Here is a 20,903-nt window from a genome sequence, read left to right on the forward strand (position 1 = left end):
TCCGCGCGGCGGTGTCTCTCGCAGCGCGAAAAATATCGCGAACATAGTGGGATTTTTGCTTTTATTCCATACATCCATACAGGCTTCAGCGTGTATCTGTTTATCTTTTTCGCGATCTTGAATTGAAGTTTGTGAAGCCTCCATTTTTCTCTCTATTAAATTAGTTGCCGGTTCTGTGACAAAATATTGATCAGATTATCGGTTTGGTGTTAGTTGCTATGTTCCAAAGCGTTTGATCGTGAATTTTCTGTGATATATTATTTTATGATAAATGTCCTGTGCCCGAGGCACGTATGGGCAATTGCCCATACTGACCCATACAAATTATGTTTCAACATACTAATGCTTCGATTTGGTTATCTGTTTATTTACATATTGATGCCCTTTTGTTATTAATGTTTTGAAGGGTCCGCCCTTTGGAGATTGAGTCAGAAATTTCTAACTCCACCACTAACTCCACCACTGTTAACTGTTAAGGTTATACAACGAATTGAGCCAACTTGAGCTCGGTCGAACTCGCTTTCTTAAGCTCGAATTATTTGTAAATGAGTTCAGCTTGAGCTTAACAGGAAACTCGAGCTTATAGTCGAACAAACTCGAGTAAGGTTGTTTATTGTAGGTTATATTTTCTTTTCTATTAAATTTAACACCAAGAAAAATAGTCAAAGTCAAATGGTGAGTTGGTATACAAGCTTAAACAAGTCGAGCTTGAGCAGAAGCTCGGTGTATCCAAGTGATCTCGAGCTGACTTGGTACAGGTCTATTTGAACTCAAGCCGAGCGAGTTGAGTTCAGCTGACCGAGCTCAAGATCGACTTAGATCGTGCACAGCCCTAACCACTATCCTGTAGTATATTTTGTACCAAACAAGCACAAAAGGAGACGTGGAACTAAACCGTTTTTTTTCTAGCTAGAGCAGCTTTAGAACTTGTTTGCTTTTGGCCAATGCTTAAAGAGTCTTGCCCATGAGAATCAAAGCTCTTTTCTGCTCTTGCGATGTATGAGAATTTGGTTTAACAATTTGTTTATGAACTTGAAATGTGAAGAGCCAATAATGCGCATAGAGAGTGCTCATTTTTCTTGTAAATGAGGACGAGTCATGCTTTATGTGAACTTTTTCTTCCTTTCCTCTTTTCCATAATATGAAAGTTAAACGCAAATGTAACATTAAGCATGAGAAGTCGACATTCAGATTATGTTGAATGTGAGAGATGTACACATCAAACTACGATATACATCGCCACCGACTCATGGCAGACTCAGAATGCTAGAATTATGTACTAGATTTTTATTTCATTGTCTTCTTCAACCAAGTTGTCATGACTCTCAAGCCAACATTGCAATTGAAAATTCTTCTTTTTGTCCAAAAATATCAATAACTAATGTTTCGTTAGCTCCAAAATGTTGCCACAATAAAGAAAGTTGACTTTTACTATATATTTTAACAATAAACTAAGCAAAGAAACACTACTTATTGAATCACCAATTAGCAAGAAACTGGCAATGATAAAGTAATAAATACCCACTGAGAAATAACGACTTTAAAAGAAGTGAAATAAACAAATTGATGGAAGTGCAGTCATGTTAAGATTGATCCTTTCATCCAAACGTGATCATGTCAACAGACTTCACAAACGAGTTCAAGCAACCCTACTCTTTCCAAATTCGAAGCATGAGATATGTTAGTTTCGCCTTCAATACGCGAGAGTTTCAGTACAAGCTGAAAGGAAAGAGGGAAGGTGGCATCAAGAAAATAAATATAAATTACTTACGAGAGGCAAAAAATGAGGGCAGCGCCAGTGGCTTGGCAACAAGTAAAAAAACAAGAACTGATGAGATCAAATTGTGAGAAGAAAGTAGTTAAAAGAAGAAACACAATCAAGCGATCCAGGGAGAGAGTTATAAACCAACGAACAGGAGGAAGGGAGAGGAAGAGGGAGGAGACCAAAGCTGTCAGGAACGAGACCCTTTCTCTCTCTCAGACATTCATGATATCAAGTGAAGATGAACAAGTAGATGAAGAAGAAAAGAAAACAGGGTCTTTTTCGAAATTTTTTAAATAATTATTCTTGTATATTATTAATATGCATGTATGCGTGAAGATTAGTTATTGTATTGAACATTAGGAAGAAAGTTTGTGATGGAAATGAAAATGTTGTTTATTTTATGCTGTTTGATTGTATTTTATATTTGGAGAAATTTAAAAATTATACTATTTTGTAACTTTATGATGAAATATAATTACCCCTTTGTTGAACACACAAACATATAAAAATTTAATAAAATTTGAATGGTGCACATCAAAAACGTATTCCCCATTATATCCACTTCAATTTTCTTTAACGAAGTACTGAGAGTTGTAGTGGCACCAAATCATTTTATAACGAAGTACTGAGTCTTACCATTTCCTTTGCAAAAAAAAAAATTTGCAGTCCATTATTGTGGATGGCATTTCCCCTTTGTTATATATGTATGGAGAGAGAGAGAGAGAGAGAGAGAGAGAGAGAGAGAGAGATTGGTAGATCAGATTGACACTTGACAGATAAAAACTAGACTCCTCAAAATTGATTGTTTAAACTTTTTTTTTCTGTAATCCAACCATGCATATGTGATCTAAAGAATATTTTGACGAAAAAAATATACATTAAGTTGATCCTTTTTTTGAATCAAATAATGTTTCTATAGAAAAATTAACGGCTCTTATAGCGTCAAATTTTCACTACTAGAAAAATCTTTAGTTTTTATATAAACTACAGAAACTAAGACTCCTTTTATGCTGAATTAGTGATTCTAGATCGTTCATATTTTGTTTAAAGTATACTTTAACAATGATTTAAGAAGTCTAGTTTTATTCCTAACCGAATGTGGTTTCAGATATATCTCAATAACGTGGATTCTTCCGGCCATTCGGAGGAATCTGGTTTCCCACCCTCGGCCGCATTGATGAGAGGCCGCATGGAGGGATGGCAAAATACATGAAATATAAAAATAACAAAATATTAAAAGCTGATATATAAATTGAATTGCACGAGGCAAAAGATCCAAGCACAATAATAAAACCTTTAAAATTTAATTTGCGCGTTTGATTTTATGGTTTACTTTTGTCTTGTAAATTCTGACATTATGCATTGCTCTCCAGAGTAATGAGCGTTCAACTCCTCTGAGAAAGAGAGAGAGAGAGAGAGAACGTAGAGGAAAATCGAGAGGCATGATTGACCGATGCACCCTCTCTCTCTCCCTTTATTATTATTATTATTATTATTATTATTATTATTATTTAAGAACTGAAATCAGTCAACTATCTGTATAGGTGGATGGTTTTTTGTTTTTTTTGTTCCTAAAATCATGCAAGACATTTGCGATGGCTAGTTGTTTGGCCGTAATTTTGAGTAAGATAATATACCATTTACAATGGTAGTTGTTACCGATACAAAATAAAAAATAACCATCCAATCATAAAATTATCCAGTATATGACTGATAAAAAGGTTCACAAAATGAAAGATGAAAAAGTATGTAATCATTCGAATTGTAGTAGCTTAATCGGTTTCACTCTCAAGAGTTAGGTTAAAAATGTATGAGTAGCTTGTGTTCATCTCTTATTTCTGAAAGGACGTTTATCAACGTGGAAGATTATAGAAAGTAAGCTGCTGTCTCTCTCTCTCCTTCTCTCTCTCTCCCCACACACACAGGTACACACATACACAGAGGCAACAAATAACATGTCTTTAAATATAAAAAATAACAGTTCTAAAAGAAACTATTTATAACACATTAAACAGGTTCTTTTCACGGCAAAAGGTCACAGGGATTAAAACTGCACGGGCCAAAATCAAAGAACAAGATAAATGAAGTCGATCAGTTTCTCCCAAATCGAAAACCAGCATGTGATTCAGGAAGAATCTGTTTCTTGGCGCCGTCATTATTCGACAGTCAGAAATTTTCATGGTTCTCAGCAAACGAGTGAGAAACTGAAAATCCCCTCCGATCGCAAACTTTAATGAGCAACCAAAGCAAAGCCAGAGCAAACGCCAAAACCGTAAAAAAAATATGGGAAAACGAGAACAATAGCAAATTCTTTCAAAGGGGACAAAGAGGGTAACAAGATGCGCTCACTGAAGAAGCGTCTAACGAGCATCACACTGTGGATTTCCAACCAGGGGGTCATTTCTGGGGCTGTAAAGTCCGTAACCGAATGGACAGCCAAGACGATGGAGCAAACCAAGAGATTGACGAGGAGCGGAACGGAGTAGACCGCTTTGAAGAATGCCCATAGAAGCGAGGGGTCGCCCTGAACGGAGAGGACGGAAGAGACCGCCCGAAAGAATACCCATCGAAACAAGCGGCCGTTCGGGCGTAGTGATTGTGTTACCCCGGCCTCGATGTCGGTGGCTTGCATGTTGGGAGTCGTGTCAATCACCCTGTTGGTGCAACTGAGAGCCTGACAGAGGAGCCCGCCGCGAGAGGGAGAGAGAGCAGTGGAACTCCACTCTTTCTTATGTTGTGTGCATGGTCAAGCATTAGCTAAACGACGTTATCAAGCGAGGGGTCATTCGGACGGAGGATACCGCCCGAAAGAATGCCCGTAGAAACAAGCAGCCGTTCGGGCGTAGTGATTGTGTTACCCCGGCCTCGATGTCGGAGGCTTGCATGTTGGGAGTCGTGTCAATCACCTTGTTGGTGCAACTAAGAGCGACAGAGGAGCCCGCCGCGAGAGGGAGAGAGCGATGGAACTCCATTCTTTTTTATGTTGTGTGCATAGTCAAGCTTTAGCTAAACGACGTTCTCATGCTACTTTGATGTTCCACTAATGACGTTAAACACGAAGCTAGCATGAGAACGTCGTTTAGCTACAGCTTGACCATGCACACAACAAGCTTGACCATGCACACAACATAAGAAAGAGTGGAGTTCCACTGCTCTCTCTCCCTCTCGCTGCGGGCTCCTCTGTTAGGCTCTCAGTTGCACCAACAGGGTGATTGACATGACTCCCAACATGCAAGCTACCGACATCGAGGCCGGGGTAACACAATCACTACGCCCGAACGGCCGCTTGTTTCTACGGGGATTCTTTCGGGCGGTCTCCTCTGTCCGGATGACCCCTTGCTTCTACGGGTATTCTTTCGGGCGGTCTCTTCCGTCCTCTCCGTTCAGGATGACCCCTCGCTTCTATGGGCATTCTTCGAAGCGGTCTACTCCGTTCAGCTCCTCATCAGTCTCTTGGTTTGCTCCATCGTCTTGGCTGTCCATTCGGTTACAGACTTTACAGCCTAGTAATGACCCCCGGGTTGAAATCCACAGTTAGACGCTTCTTCAGTGAGCGCATCTCGTTACCCTCTTTGTCCCCTTTGAAAGAATTTGCTATTGTTCTTGTTTTCCCAAATTTTTTTTACGGTTTTGGCATTTGCTCTGGCTTTGCTTTGGTTGCTCATTAAAATTTGCGATCGGAGGGGATTTTCAGTTTCTCAGTGTTTCTTGTTTGCCGAGAACCATGAAAGTTTCTGACTGTTGAATAATGACGGGGCCAAGAAACAGATTTTTCCTGAATCACATGCTGGTTTCAATCGACTTCATTTATCTTGTTCTTTGATTTTGGCCCGTGCAGTTTTAATCCCTCTGAACTTTTGCCGCGAAAAGAACCTGCTCAGTTTTCTTCTTCTCAGTTTCTTTAGGATCTCCATAAGCTTCCTTGTGGGCTTGAAACGTGCCTTCACAAGAGGTAACCTGAATCCTCTTTCTCTCCATGAATTTGTAAACCTCCAGTTTGCGTTTCTCGTTGATTTGCCGATGCTGTTTGTTGACTGAGTGGGGATGTTCATTCATGTTTCCTAACATTCATATGTTTGGATTTTAGTTCAGATTTGAATGAAAAGTTATATCTAATTCGATCTAAAATCTGATTCTACAATTTTTGAGCCTTGAATCTGACTTTTACTTTCACATCCAAATCGAGTTCTCAACCGGATCCAGCCATTTCTCACATTGTAAAGTTATTGGATATAGGATATTTATTTAAAAATAATTTGACTTGAATCTTAATAAAATCGGATACTTTTATATATGTAAAATATAAATCCTATTGGATGTCATCCTTAAAACCAAATCCAATTAAACAGATATTAATTTTTTCTTTTTTCATGTCTTATTTTTTAAGTAAAGTTTAGTTTCATCCAAATCAAATATATTGACATCCCTATGGATGTCGACCTGTTATTAACCTTGTTGTTTTTTTTCGTGTAGGAGACAAAAGGCCAAGAATATTGGAATTAAAAGGCCAAGAATATTGTAATTCCAATTTTTTATGTTTTTCCAAAATAAAAAAGAATATGAAAATTCCTCAAAGTGAATACACATATGGAGAGCTTGAATATGAGTACTTCCAACTTGAGTGAGCACCTGCTCAGCTCGGTAATTCAGTTAGAACCTCAGCCTCGAGCCAAGTACATAAAAAATATTTTTCTGGTGACTTCACATGCCACGTCATGTAACCTGATATATATATATATAACCACTTAAGTTACCGATAAAGTTGTATGACCTTAAGAGCGAATTGGTAGAAAATATATATTATGTTGATTATTTTATGAGTGTAAATGTGATTTCAATAATAAAAGTAACAGCTCTTGCAATGTCAAAATTTTAGTAATAGAAAAATCAATATATTTCGTAAGAACAATTATGGCATTCAAATGCTCATGTTTTGGTTTAAAAAACATATAACAACATTTTAAGATGTTTGGCTTTTTAACCTTAGCTAACTGGCATTGGAGGTCCCAATCCAGGATCTTTGGATTTGTGGGTACACAGCACTGCATCGATCCATAAGGCCATGATTAAACAAAGGTCTAGATGGCTGGACTATTTTACCTCCCTTGCATATTTTTGCAGGACTAGTACCCTATCTTCACAAAACTGTGACCTACGGTCCAACTATAAGTCCTTCTTTCTTAATGAACCATATATTGTTTCATGCATTCAACCAATAATGTAGCATCTACCCTCATAGCTTCAAAGATTATCAATGTTAATTGTGTTAAATTTTGTAACTTCTTGTGAAAATTTCATTGAATCCTTTTTGTTGGTTGGAGCAGGCAGCGACATCCTGGAAGCCAAGAGTGTAACGGTGTTGCTGGCTGTGAGCTTGACTCTCTATGTATTTTGGGCTGTACGGCAAGACCATGATACCTACTTTGTGGGGTCTTTCCTCTGTGGTTTTTTGATGGCTTTTATTTGTTTTGACATCTTTGGGGTATGCCTGCAATTAGAAATTTCCTTCTATTTTCTTTCCAATTATTTTGTCAAAAGCATTGAAGTTCGGTTATGTTTTGGCTTTATCTGATCTTTTTTCCCTTCCACAAAGTCACCGCGATAATCTTCGGCATTCTCAGGACAGTCGTCTTCAGTGGATACATCATCTACGATACAAGCAACCTCCTGAAGAAGCACGGCCATGACGATAACGGTTGGGCTTCTGCCAGTGTCCCCTATATGGACATCATCAACATATTCCTTCACCTGCCCAAGTTGCTTGGGTCCGGTGGGAAATAAGTTCGTAAATGCTTTTAAATTAGAAACTTTTTATTAAAGAAAATTAGTTATAAAGATTTAAATTTAAAATGTCAATATAAAAACAAGTATTTTATGTAGCCCACTCACAGCTACATATTTATCCAGCTTGACAAAGTTTCCCCTTTGTCAATGCAGCTCTAATATACACGGCAATGTCTTTCCTTTTCTTTTCCTTTTCGTAGAAGGCTTTGAGCCATCGCCTAGCCTGGTTAGGTGTATGGATCTCGCCTAGGCAAGATTCTTTTTTTCCAATTGATTCTAAGTACTGTGCATATTCCCCTTTTATAAGCCACACCCGATGTTGTCCGTCGTTGGGAACAAACCATAAATGTCGTAAACAATCTAGGGCTAGCTTCAAGCTCAGCCAAATTGCAACACCGGTTACTACATGAAAGAATCCATTCTTGATTAAACTGGAGGGTGAGGGTGCCTCACCATAGACAAGAGTACAATTATAAGTTTGTACATCAAAGAAGCACAAAGTTTTTCACAAAGATTTGTAACATGTGATAATGGTGTTTGTGTTACAAAAAATATATAAAGTACACCTTTACCCATCCAACAGTCCATAGCAAGGGAGGCCCACGAACTGGGAAACACTGTACAATGCTTTATTAGGAAGTTAATTGCATGTTGTAACAGGCACAGATATAAAAAAGCACATCGCTAGGCATATCTGTCAGAACTTACCTTCAGGGGATGCTCGTGTTCTATTTCAAGACAAATAGTTTAGGTCTCCTAGACTCTTGCAAAGAAAGAATGAAAAAAGAGTAAAGTGAAGTAAGTACAGAAATTACCCTAAGAGGTAGTAGCGTACTGGGCGCAAGGTGGTCCGACTCCTTTAAGAACTCAGGTTTGAGTCTTGGAGTGGTCACTGTTGGAGTGGTCACTGTCACGTCCCAGTGTGCTCTACCTCTGACCCGTAAAAGGGTATGAAGCATGCTCTGTAAAAACTCTGTGGGCGGGCACAGAAGGGGGGCCAATGGCCTCTCTTATGGGCAGTGGAATGAATCACTCACCCTTATAAAAAAGAAGTAAGTACGAAAATGTCTGTCGTTGGTGGGAGAGCAAGTATGTATATTTCATTTATATAATTTTACATGATTAGGGCAATGTTTAAAAAATATTATTAAGGGACCCGCCAGAAGATGTTGCGAAAACGAATATGATAAAGTGAGTGTGTTCTCTCTCTCTCTCTTTCTCTCTTTTCAACAGAGAGACTAAAGAAGCATACATAAGAGGTGAGAAATTCATGCAAGAAGCTTCGAAGGAAATGAGAGTGGTATGCAAAGAGAGAATAGAGTAGATCTATGAATGAATGCTCAAAGAAGCTTGGGATTCTCTCTCATCCTCAAGAATAGTGGTGGTGCCAGGGGTGGATTTTTCAATTTATATATGTATCACCAAATTGTTGAATTTCAATTGTCAATACGATTTCTTTCCTAAATGAAAAATTAATAAATTATTTTTAATCCTATATTTTTATTTCCAAGTTTTAATAAGATTTCTTTCCTAAATGAAAAGATTCATAAATTATGTTATATTATTACCTTTTCATTTTAAATTTTAATAAGATTTCTTTCTTAAATGAAAATATTCATAAATTATCTTTTAGTTTTACCTTTTATTTACTTTTCTAAAGGGCTTGATTTAGTTGTTTAAGCTTTTGGTGAATGAAGTCCGCTAGTATTACCTATTCCGGTGGTGTATGATTAGGGATGTCAACTTATCAGACTCAGCTAAAATATACTCTTTTTGCATATATTCACAAACTCGCATTCTAATATGAACCAAGAAGTCACATTTGAATTCGAATTCAAAATCCAATTTCATAATCTGAATTTGAATTTTACAATTTATATCCAAATCCGAATTTTGAAATGAATTTGACCAACTTTCAAAATGTAAAAATATTGGATATGGGATATATGTTTTAAAAAAAAAAATCGATCTGAGTGTTTATCTAATAGGATATTTATTTACATCTGAATCTAATCAAAATTCAATCAGATGTCATTTCTTAAATGGAAATATGATCTCTTTTTTTATCGGATATCAAATTTCTTTCATATCCAATTTTTTCGAGATGGTTATGTCGGACTCCTGATTCAAATCAAATGCATTGACATCCAGGGGTGGGCCCGAAAGTCGGGCCCAGTCCAGCCCAACCCGATTATAATAAACTAATATTTTTAAATTATAAAATAAAATTTTATATATAAAATATGTAGTTTAATAATGAAATATATATTATTAAAAATATTTTTTTAATCCTTAATAAGCCTGATCGGGCTGGGCCCAAGCCGAGCCGAGCCAGTCCATCAGGCCCGAGCTCGTTTCGGGCCAGGTCCCGGGCCTCCGCCGGCGGCCCGGCTTGAGGCCCAGCCATATTGACATCACTACATGTGAGGTACCTAATTGACAATGTTGTTGCTACATCAAACACGGATGCAACTCTGTGCCTTATTGGCGAGGGAAAGGAAGGGACTTTAGTTCTCATGCTATTAGATTTGCAAATAGTAGCACATGTTGTGCTGGGGAGTTGGATGGCTTAGCTAGGTGAGATAAAAGTGAATCTCATTAAAGTTTAATTATGCACACACAAAAGAAGGTGGACTCCAAATTTGCTTGGAAAGTTTTATGGTGAGAAAATGATATATATATATATATATATATACTTTACTTATTATAAAAATAACTATTAAAAACACAAAAATGATCAACTTAATATATATTTTGCATCAACTTATACTAAAGGTTATATTGTTATGGTTAAATTTCAAAAAAATCACGTTAAATATCATATTTAATGGGCTTGGTTTTTTTTCCTGATATATTTAGAGAAACTGGTAGAATCTAGACACTTAGGTCAGACTCTTTCCGCCGCTACCCTCCGGAATGGGCTTACGGGTATTGGGACACATGCAGTTAAGACGTATGTTGACTTTGGCAGGCACTTCTAAACGCCGCTAATGGATTGTTGGGGTTAAAGGCAACAATTGCTGCTGCAGCAGAAGCTACCTGTTGCTGTTGCTAATGCCAGCAGCACCAATGATCTGAATGCAGTTATACAGCCATTATCATTCGCACACAAAAATATATATATATATATATATATATATATATATATAGATATATATATATATATATATATATATATATATATATATATATATATATATATATACATGAACAAAAATCAGCTGTTTTATTTGGTTACAGAACATTCATAGCTGGTGAAGAGTTGCTTAACCACATGCACTAAACTCCAATTAAATTATAAAATAACACTAATATATGATCCATTATCAGAACACACCAACCTGTAGAGAGAACCAAATCTAAGACCAAGAGAAATAAAGGAATAAAATGATAAAGAAAGCACATGCATGGAGGAGAAGTCCGTTGCTATCTTCATATCAAAAAACTGCTTCAACAGTTCGGTCTCGTACAAAGCAATATGTAAATCATTTTAACGAATCATGGGCAGCAATGAACCTGATGGTTGACAATATTGGCACTCATTGACTATAATGTTCTTCATGATCTGAAAAGAGTTTAGCTTTCATTGCTGCAGCAGATAGTGCAGCTCTGACAGCAGCTTTCACAATTTCTTGTAATAACCATTCCATGGTTTCATTGGTCTCCGCTTTCATCTCTTCTGTACCCATAGAGTAAGATTGAGTACAAGTAGCAGAATCAATTGAAGAAATATTAACGTTTACCAACCTTTACGATATTCTATGCTTCCCCGAATGCCATCTTGATGTATATCTTCCGAAATTCCCCTCAGAAAAAAAAATGGAAGTTTCTATTTTTTAAACTTTTAGATGGTAGCCAAGTATAATACAAAGAAGCTGAAGAGTATAGCGATCAAAGAAATATCAAAAGCAAACATAGCAGATTAAACTAAAGCTACGATTAAACATTGAAGTTTCTTATAAAAGAACTGCAACCCATGTATCACCTTGAGAAGCACTCTCCAATTGTAACAAATTAGTGGCCAATATGGAATTGCCCTCTGCTTTTGATAATCATATTGCTTGAAGTAATCAGAATTTTTTACCAGGACACACATTTCAGGAACAGGAAGCTTTTCACTCTTTCCAAATAGGATGAAACTCGGGGACAATCAGCTTCTTCGTACGAGATCCATAGGAAGCTCTTCATAACTGAATTTTGTTTTTTGCTTCATATTTCATTTTTTAACTTGCTCTGTTGTCTTGGCAATGCACGTTTTCGTTGGTGAAGAAAATCAGAAAATGGGAAAAGCCAAACATAATGGTTACATACTCTTGGAGACAAAAACCTCTCAAACACAAACTCCGGATTCTTGCAAAACGTGTCGTTTAAATCACGACCAAGAAGTTTCACAAATAAAAACAGAACGACGACACGATGCAAACTCAGAGATATCCCCAAACCAAAAAATTTGTGACATGAATCAATAAGAAGAAAAAGAAGTTGATGCGGACGAGGGGGAGAGAAGAGTAAAGGACGGGGATTACCAGAGAGTATATATATATATATATATATATATATATATATATATATATATATATATATATATATATTATCTTGGTATAAAAATAAGTCCCCGTTCTTATTGTAAGAAAACCTGCTTATTGTTAAAGGAAAGATCACAAGCATGAAGCCCTCTGTTGTAAAATTAGATGAATGTTTATCAGTGGTGAATGAATCAGGGGAGGGTTGTGGGATTTCTCTGCATTCCTGAGCCTCATTCTCTGAGGCGTCTTCCCCCCTCCCCAATTCAATATTAAATCCATATTTTTTAACCTGTAGCTGTAGCATGGGTCTGAAATCTATGTTACTGAGATCTTCAGTTTGTTTAAATTGAGAATTTAAGATCCAAAGCCATCAAACTCAACCTAATATAGGGATGAATATGCCAAATTTGTTGCGGTTGTTCATGTGGCTATGTACGAAGTTGTACCTTGTTAACATTCATAAACAATGTGGTTCTACACTGTCGAAGAGTAGGGATGCCAGTGGAATGAAATCAGATAGGATATCTGATCTAACTGTTTGACAAAGTTAGGCACGAAAGAAAAATTCATGTCTGGCTAAGAATGGAATCAGAATTAAATTTAAGAAATGACATCAGAGTTAGTAGATTTTACATTCAGATTCAGTTTCAAATCATTAGAATGTTCTATATCTAATATTCATATATTTTGAAAGTAACTTATTAGGATAATATGAGGGTTTAAATTTGGTCATGTATTTAAAACTCGGATTTGGATTCAGATGTTAAAAAATGAAATTATGATTCTGATCGGATTTAGATAGTAAACTTAAACATCACATTCGGGCTTCAACATGTTGGGTTCGCCGTCTTTATTTTGGCGGTTAAGAAATACTCATGTTTGTGTTAGAAAATTCAGACTGTGGAAATTCAGTTTTGCTGGACCCTATATACCCCTTTTCCAACCTCTGTCCCAAAGTTACGGGTTTACAAGGTAAGGGCTTGCATATATATATATATATATATATATATATATATATATATATATATATATATATATATATATATATATATATATGTTAGTATGAAGGCACAAAGTCTACAAAAAATCAAAGGAAAATAAAAAGTATGAAGACAGGAACAAAAGACAACAAAAGAGTGAGAACAAGACACAAAGTGAAATGCTAGTATGAGGGCGTATTGCCAAATGCACATCAGCCTTCACCATATAATTAACAGAGTCCATTGATGCAGATATATCTCTAAACACTCTACTGTTGTGCTCCTCCCAAATCTGCCACTAGAAGCTAATAAGCCACGAGTGCCATGTACACCGCCAAAAGTGCAAGGTAGAGTGAGAAGGGCTAAAAAGAAAAGGAAGACGATACATGGAGGGGCGAAGGATATCAGGCAGCAAAGGCCAAGCAGTTAAAAGGATATGGGAAAAAGGCAAGAATAGAAAAGATAAACATGTGACTTTGCAGCTGTATGACACATTGGTTAGTTAGATGAAAGCCAAGGAGTTAGAGGTAGTCAAAGGTATTGATGTAACATGCAAGAAAAAATCGAAAATCAATAGTACACGGAGAGACTTGCAAACTAAAGAGCTCAACAAAAAAACAAGGACAACAGAATGACCAAGTGAGGCGAAGTAATGAGAGGTGGTGGTGAAGGAGTTAGAGGAGTGAGGGGCCACTAAGGGGTACCTAAGGGCAGAAGGTAGGCAAGGTAAAGAAAGAAAGGCATGAAATCAGTAATACAAGTCCAAAGATAAAAAGGCCATGAGTGGGAGGGTAGGTCAGGCCAGATAGACTGAGTGGTAATGTCATATTTAGAGTGGATAAAGACAAGAAAAGAAAAATCTAAAGTTGCCAAACACCACCACAACAAAGAGGACTACAAAGTCGACTGCTATAACTAAGGTCGGAAACCACAACACCCTCACCCCCCTTGAGGCGTCAAAGACAATAACCATGTCACAGGACAATTTGATGGACGGTATCTGTCCCAAAGAAACCGGCAAAGAATCCGGTCAAGCTTACAAAAAGCAGGAGCAGGAGGCTTGTAGGTAAGGCTGGGCGTCGGGCCGGGCTGCCGCCTGGCCGGCCCGGCCCGGGCCCTACAGCCAGGCCCGATAACCAAACCGGCCGGGGCCCGGGTGGGAAGGGCGGCCCAGCGCCGGCCCGACCCGGCCCGACTCCCACCCTCGGGCGGTCGGGATGCCTCCGCCCTGAGCCCTCGGCTCTCTCCCGTGACCCTCCCTCTCTCTTCCCGTCTGCCTCTCCATCTCCCTCTCTCTCTCTGCTCCCTCTCCCTCTTCTCCTTCTCCCTTCCGTCTCCCTCTCCCTCTGCTCCCTCTCCCTTCCGTCTCCCTCTCCTTCTGCTCCCTCTCCCTTCCGTCTCCCTCTCCTTCTGCTCCCTCTCCCTTCCGTCTCCCTCTCCCTCTCCCGTTTCCCTCTCCCTCTCTGCTCCCTCTCCCTCTCCGCCTCCGTCCACCGCAGCCCCGCTCGCTCCCCTCCCTCTCCGCCTCCGTCCCCCGCAGCCCCGCTCCGCTCCCACACCACCTCCGTCCTCCGCAGCCCCTGCGGCTCGCAGCTCGCTCCTCTCCCTCTCCGCCTCCGTCGATCTGTCCCCCTGCAGCCCCGGCGCCCCGCTCGGTCTCCCTCTCCACTCGGCTCCCCCTTCCCGTGTCTCCCTCTTCGCGGCGGGCCGGGCCGGGCTTGGCTTTTGGTGGCCAGGCCCGGTACCCGGCCCGGCCCGATGCCCACCCCTACTTGTAGGGTCAAGAGAATGCATGGAAATAAAGTCCACATAGTGCTTAGCCAAAGTGACTTTTTACGAGGAATGTGAAGTAGTTTACAGGACGGGTCAGCAAACAATTGCGGTGGTGAAAAGGGGGAGATAGAAGACTAAAATAGTTAGAAAGAATAGTACGAGACTTGCAGCCAGAACAAGCTACAGCAAAAAGACCGGTGTCTGGATCAGCATGATGGACAAAAAGCTAACACTTGGCAAGGAAGGTGGACATAGTGGTCCATTGGTATGCCTTTTGCGAATATTTTGTTTCTTTTTTACAAATATTATCGAAGCTAATTCACTTTAATGGATACCCATTCGTTTTTTCTTAATAACCAAGAATTTGCTATCCTTCCAAGAGTGCGCAACTAGAAAGCGCAAAATGACTTGAACTTACGTGATATTTAGAGTTAGATATAGAGAAGATGAAGCAAGATCCTTCTTCATAACCAATATAAATAGAAGCACCTTAATTCCTAGAACCAATTTAAGTATGCATGTTTGAAGCGAGAACTGCCCCCACGAATCTTTTTTGGTTGAACCTACAAAATATTGATTTGACACTGCTTCCCTTGAAAATCAATCTCTTGAAGCAGTTGAGAGAGAACCTAAAAAACAGGCCAATATTTATGTATATATCTCGTTTGGATCTAACCTAACTCAAAACTATAAACGGATCAATTTGGAGGAATCAAGACGAAATGAAATTCATGTCATTTAAAATACGTTTGTGTAGCTGATTATATATGAATTATGCAAGATTCTAATGATTGATGGCTTCATTCACGCATACTGAATAGTGTGCCCAAATGAAAAATATTAAGACTTAATAACAGAAAATTAATAATATTGATAATGATAATGACAACAATGATAGGTTTGATCAGTGTTTTCCATGTAGCTTCACCTTATTGGCAATTTGGTGATGTTCCAGTTTTTCAAATTGATCAAGTTTATTGTAGCCCACAGTTGGCGAACTTGTGACTCAGACTCGGATCAGCAGATGACGTGGTCATCGGGTTAGCATTTCAATTGTGTTTTAAAATAACTTGAATTGATGAGTCAAGATGAGTAAAGCGGAATCCGGCCGACTCAAGGGTGAGCAGGGTTAACCTTGACTCATGCCCAGGTTATATATATCAAAGTAGGGATCTCTACACTTACTATTTTACATTGTCAAATGATTTGGTCTAAATTAGTCTAGGAAATGAAGAGTCTGGTTGTAAACGCATGAAATGATTAGAGGTTAGAATGAAATGCCCCTAAGCTGTGCGGGGTTTTTAAACGCTCTGCTCCACAAATTATTGGAGATTCCATTGAGTTGAAAGAAGCTGGTGAGTTTGGCCAGCAACTCCTTCCTCCTGATCGTCCGCTACAACATTTATTTAGCCATTTTAGTTGACAGCCAATGCCAACCTCAATGCCTCCTCCTTCTCACACAAACAACTAGTGGTCGACGGCGTAGAATTTCGTGACAGTGGAGACATCTCTCTTATAATAAGATGGAGACGTTAAATTTGGCACCCATCTAAAGAAGACTTGCCGTGTTAACTTCAATTAGAAGTTCTTGACTCTTGATTTCCACAACCTTGTCCTTTGGTGGTTGTTAGCTTTAGTCGATTGGCAGGTAACTGGTAATATGTGTGTTGACAATCTTTTGATGCACCCCCAAAAAATGGGTTCCTTCCCTCATCAAGTGTAAGAAAGGAAATATTTACTATGAACGAGAAAACTGCAAAAAGATAAAAATATATCAAAAAATTCCGATGAGGGGAAGGAGGGATTCCGGTGTACACATGGATTGCAGATTTACAAGGAGAGGGAGAGTCGGGGTCACCTGGGTCCGGAAACTTCCGAGCCACATCGCGTACAGAACGAGACGGGTACGTCCTCCATCGAACCCGCGACTTGGTCGTACCCATAGGCTTCCAGGAACCGCGGCGCCCTCTCAGACTCCACCAGCCACAGCGGCGGCGCTTCGACTTCCGCCTCCCCCTCCAGCATTTTCACCACCGTCACCATGCACGGCCTTCTGTTCGGCTGTTCCTGGATGCACCAGAATGCTACCTTTGTCATCCGCTCTGCCTCCTCCATCTCCGTTTCCGTCAACTTCAGCCTCGCGTCCACCACCTCGTTGAACTGCCCCTCCATCGCCTTCAGCATTGCCCATGCCGGGAAATAGCAGTGCCGCGGGTCCTCGGCTTCCGGCACAAAGTTCCAGCGGCCGGACACCAGTTCCAGCAACACCATCCCGTAGCTGTACACGTCGCACTTCTTGGTCGCCATCGAGTAGCGGATCCATTCCGGCGCGAGGTATCCTGGCGTGCCGCGAACCGCCGTCACGACCTGCGTCGTCTCGCCTTCCCCGAGCAGCCGGGACATGCCGAAATCGGAATGTTTGGCCACGAATCGATCGTCTCGGAGGATGTTCTGAGGCTTGATATCGAGATGCATCATCGGCTTGCGCAACCCGCTTGGAGGTGAGCCAACCCACGAGCCGTGCCGACGGCGACGAAGTGTCTCTGTCTCCAATTTGGCAAACCGGTGCTCGGCTGGTCATGTGCTTAGTGGCCGAGGTCGACGGCCTGGGCTCGAAGAGCCATCTGTCGAGCGAGCCGTTGGGTAGGAGTTCGTAGCCGAGGAGCCGGCGCCAGCTGTCGGCGCGGATGCCGCGGAGGCGGACCAGGTTTACGTGGCGACCTCCGCCCGGAACTGGCGGCTTCCTTGCCATTGCGTTTCGAGCTTCTTCACGGCCATCCGCGTGCCGTCGGGCAACGTGCCGCGGAAGACGGTGCCGAACCCGCCCGTGGGAGCTTCTGGCTGAATCCATTTGTGGCGTCGCGAAGCGTCGTAAAGGTGAACCTCGGCGGCAGTCCTGGCAGCGTCCTCAGGAATTCCTCCTCTTCCAGTTCGTCCATGTCCTCCTCAGAGTCCTCCTCGTCTTTGATGTCAGCGATCGAACTTACTGCTCTAGGCCGCCAGACACACCGGAAGACTGCGAACACGAAGGCCAAGCAGCCGATGGTGATGCCCATTATTGAGAAAACGCTGAGATGGTTAGGTGATCGAGCCTGTGTAGCTACTAGATTGGTGGCATTCTGGACCTTGATTCCAGCATGATATGAATCATTGGCTGCATATTTCAGGGTGTAGATGTTGCCCGATACCAGAAAGCATTCACCGGAGAAGTTTCGGTAGATGTCAACATTAAGTATGAGATGTCAACATTCAACACTATATGCGTGCGTGATTTTGAGAGATTTTTAAGGAACTATTGCACGGAGAAGAATGAACCTAGTTACCGATCCAGTACTCTGATTAAGTTTGTCCAGATGTCAGATAGGATCCATGAGACCCGTTCGGTGTCTGTATCTGGATTCGATTATACAGGTTTAAAATGCTTTTTATACAAAGAGATATGGAAAATACTCTTCATGGTCAATCATGAACGCTTTTCTATTCCCATTTAATGTCGATTTTGTGAACAGCAGCGCCTGTTTATTGGGGTGTGAACGCACGGGTCAGATTTGGGTTTGATGGATTCTTTATTTTTTGCAATTATACAACCAGAGAAGGCAGAGATTGACATTCACACAGCCAACCTGTGCACTTTAACTTGGATTTCCAAGGTACTATTGTCCCAATTTGTTTATCCTGAGTTTTCTTGATTTCTGTTATTTTAATTTCTTAATCTATTTGAAAACTAGATGCAATATCAAGTCTTCGCAGCGAGCTATATGGATCAGACTAGACCGGATATAAATTCACAGGCATGAGCAAGTGACTATAAACCTCCTATATTTCTTTTTATTTCTCATCTCAATTCAACAGCAAATACTGTGAATCCGTTACTTTTTCTTATTTTTGGAATCTGTATGACTCGTGCTAGTGGTGAAGAACTCTAACATTCAGATTTGAAAGGATAATGTACTAAGATGAAAACCAAACAAAAGAAAAATACATTAGGAATGATAAGAACCAATAATGATCTGTGACATTTGTGGGTATATAAGACTTAGAGACCACTCAAACATAAATAGGAATAAACATTTATATTAGGAAGATTGATGGGGGTCGCGCGAACGCGTTCCCCCTCTACCACAAATTATGACGTCCACTCTCCCACTTGGGGAGATGGTAGAATGACTCTCCTCCAAAGTGCAATGGAGGCAGTCACCCTAGGCCATCGACCTTGATGATCGCCGATAGACCCCGTCCAGGTAAGTATGACTCAACCGTCCACCTCAACTCACTTTTATACGCGTTCCTGGCTCCCATTCTCGACCAAAATGATCGATACAGGACTAAATTCCTTTCACTATCTAAACCGCGTTATCTCCTTCGCGAAAAATATCGCGAACATAGTCGGATTTTGCTTTTATTCCATACATCCATACAGGCTTCAGCGTGTATCTGTTTATCTTTTTCGCGATCTTGAATCGAAGTTTGTGAAGCCTCTTTTTCCCTCTATTAAATTAGTTGCCCGTTCTGTGGCAAAATATTGATCAGATTATCGGTTTGGTGTTAGCTGCTATGACCCAAAGCGTTTGATCGTGAATGTTCTGTGATATATTATTTTATAATAAATGTCTTGTGGCCGAAGCACGTATGGGCAATTGCCCACACTGACACACAAAAATTATGTTTCAGCATATTAATGCTTTGATTTATTTATCTGTTTGTGTACGTATTGATGCCTTTTTGTCATTAATTTTTTGAAGGTCTGCCCTCGAGGGGCCTCAGCTAAGAATTTCTAGTTCCATTGATTTTAAGTTTGCACAACGAATCGAGCTAACTTGAGCTCGATCAAACTCGCTTGGTCAAGCTTGACTTATTTGTAAGTGAGTTGAGCTTCAGCTTAACAGGAAACTCAAACTTGCAGTTGAACAAATTCGAGTAAGGTTGTTTATTGTAGGTTATATTTTCTCTTGTATTGAATTTAAAACCAAAAGAAAAAAAATCCAAGTCAAATGGGGAGTTGGTATACATGTTTAAATAAGTCTGAGCTTGAGCAGGGGCTTGGTCTATCCGAGTGATCTGGAGCTGACCGAGTGATCTCGAGCTGACTTGGTACAGGTCCACTTGAGCTCAAGTCGAGCGAGATATGCATCAAATTGAGTCCAGCTGACCCAGCTCGAGCTCAACTTAGCTCGTGTACAGCCCTAACCACTATGGCTTGTAGTATATTTTGTACCAAACAAGCACAAAAGGAGACGTGGAACTAAACCGTCTTTTCTAGCTAGAGCAGCTTTAGAACTTGCTTGCTTTTGGCCATTGCTTAAAGAATTTTCCCATGAAAATTGCATCAAAGCTCTTTTCTGCTCTTGAGATGTATGAAAATTTGGTTTAACAATTTGTTTATGAACTTGAGATGTGAAGAGCCAACACTATGCATGGAAAGTGCTCATTTTTTCTTGTAAATGAGGGCGAGTCATGCTTTATGTGAACTTTTTCTTCCTTTCCTGTTTTATATAATATGAAAGTTAAACGCAAAATGTAAACATTAAGTATGAGAAGTCGACATTCAGATCATGTTGAATGTGAGAGATGTACACATCAAATATGATATACATCGCCACCGACTCATGGCAGAATCAGAATGCTAGAATTATGTACTAGTTTTTTATTTCATTGTCTTCTTCAACCAAGTTGTCATGACTCTCGTGCCAACATTGCAATTAAATATTCCTTTCCTTGTTGTCCAAAAACATCAATAGGTAATGTCTCGTTAGCTCCAAAATGTAGCCACAATAAAGAAAGTAGACTTTTACTATATTTTAACAATAAACTAAGCAAAGAAACACTACTTATTGAATCACCAATTAGCAATAAACTGGCATTGATAAAATAATAAATACCCACTGAAAGTTAACGACTTCAAAAGAAGTTGACTAAACAATTTGATGGCAGTGGGAGTCATGTTAAGATTGATCCATTCATCCAAACGTGATCATGTCAATGAAATCGACAGACTTCACAAACGAGTTCAAGCAACCCTACTCTTTCCAAATTCGAAGCATGAGATATGCTAGTTTCGCCTTCAATTGGTTAATT

The 20,903-nt window shown here is 40.0% G+C and overlaps 1 protein-coding gene and 1 non-coding gene across 2 annotated transcripts; both read right to left on the minus strand.

Annotated features, from left to right (window-relative positions):
• Nucleotides 1-11,014: 11,014 nt before the first annotated feature.
• On the minus strand, nt 11,015-17,970 carry LOC126409710 (G-type lectin S-receptor-like serine/threonine-protein kinase At1g34300). The gene is made up of 3 exons (XM_050075631.1): nt 16,687-17,970; nt 11,297-11,341; nt 11,015-11,228 (listed from the first exon to the last, which is right to left on the minus strand). Exons 1-2 carry the CDS (start codon nt 17,304-17,306, stop codon nt 11,299-11,301), a joined length of 663 nt encoding a protein of 220 aa, XP_049931588.1. The 5' UTR covers nt 17,307-17,970; the 3' UTR covers nt 11,015-11,228; nt 11,297-11,298.
• Nucleotides 17,971-18,917: 947 nt separating this feature from the next.
• Nucleotides 18,918-19,077, minus strand: LOC116246533 (U1 spliceosomal RNA). Its single transcript, XR_004170717.2, has one exon. It is a non-coding gene; the product is annotated as a U1 spliceosomal RNA (small nuclear RNA).
• Between the last annotated feature and the right edge of the window lie 1,826 nt (nt 19,078-20,903).

The sequence above is a fragment of the Nymphaea colorata genome, chromosome 1 (genome assembly GCF_008831285.2).
Source record: "Nymphaea colorata isolate Beijing-Zhang1983 chromosome 1, ASM883128v2, whole genome shotgun sequence".
Classification (NCBI taxonomy): domain Eukaryota; kingdom Viridiplantae; phylum Streptophyta; class Magnoliopsida; order Nymphaeales; family Nymphaeaceae; genus Nymphaea; species Nymphaea colorata.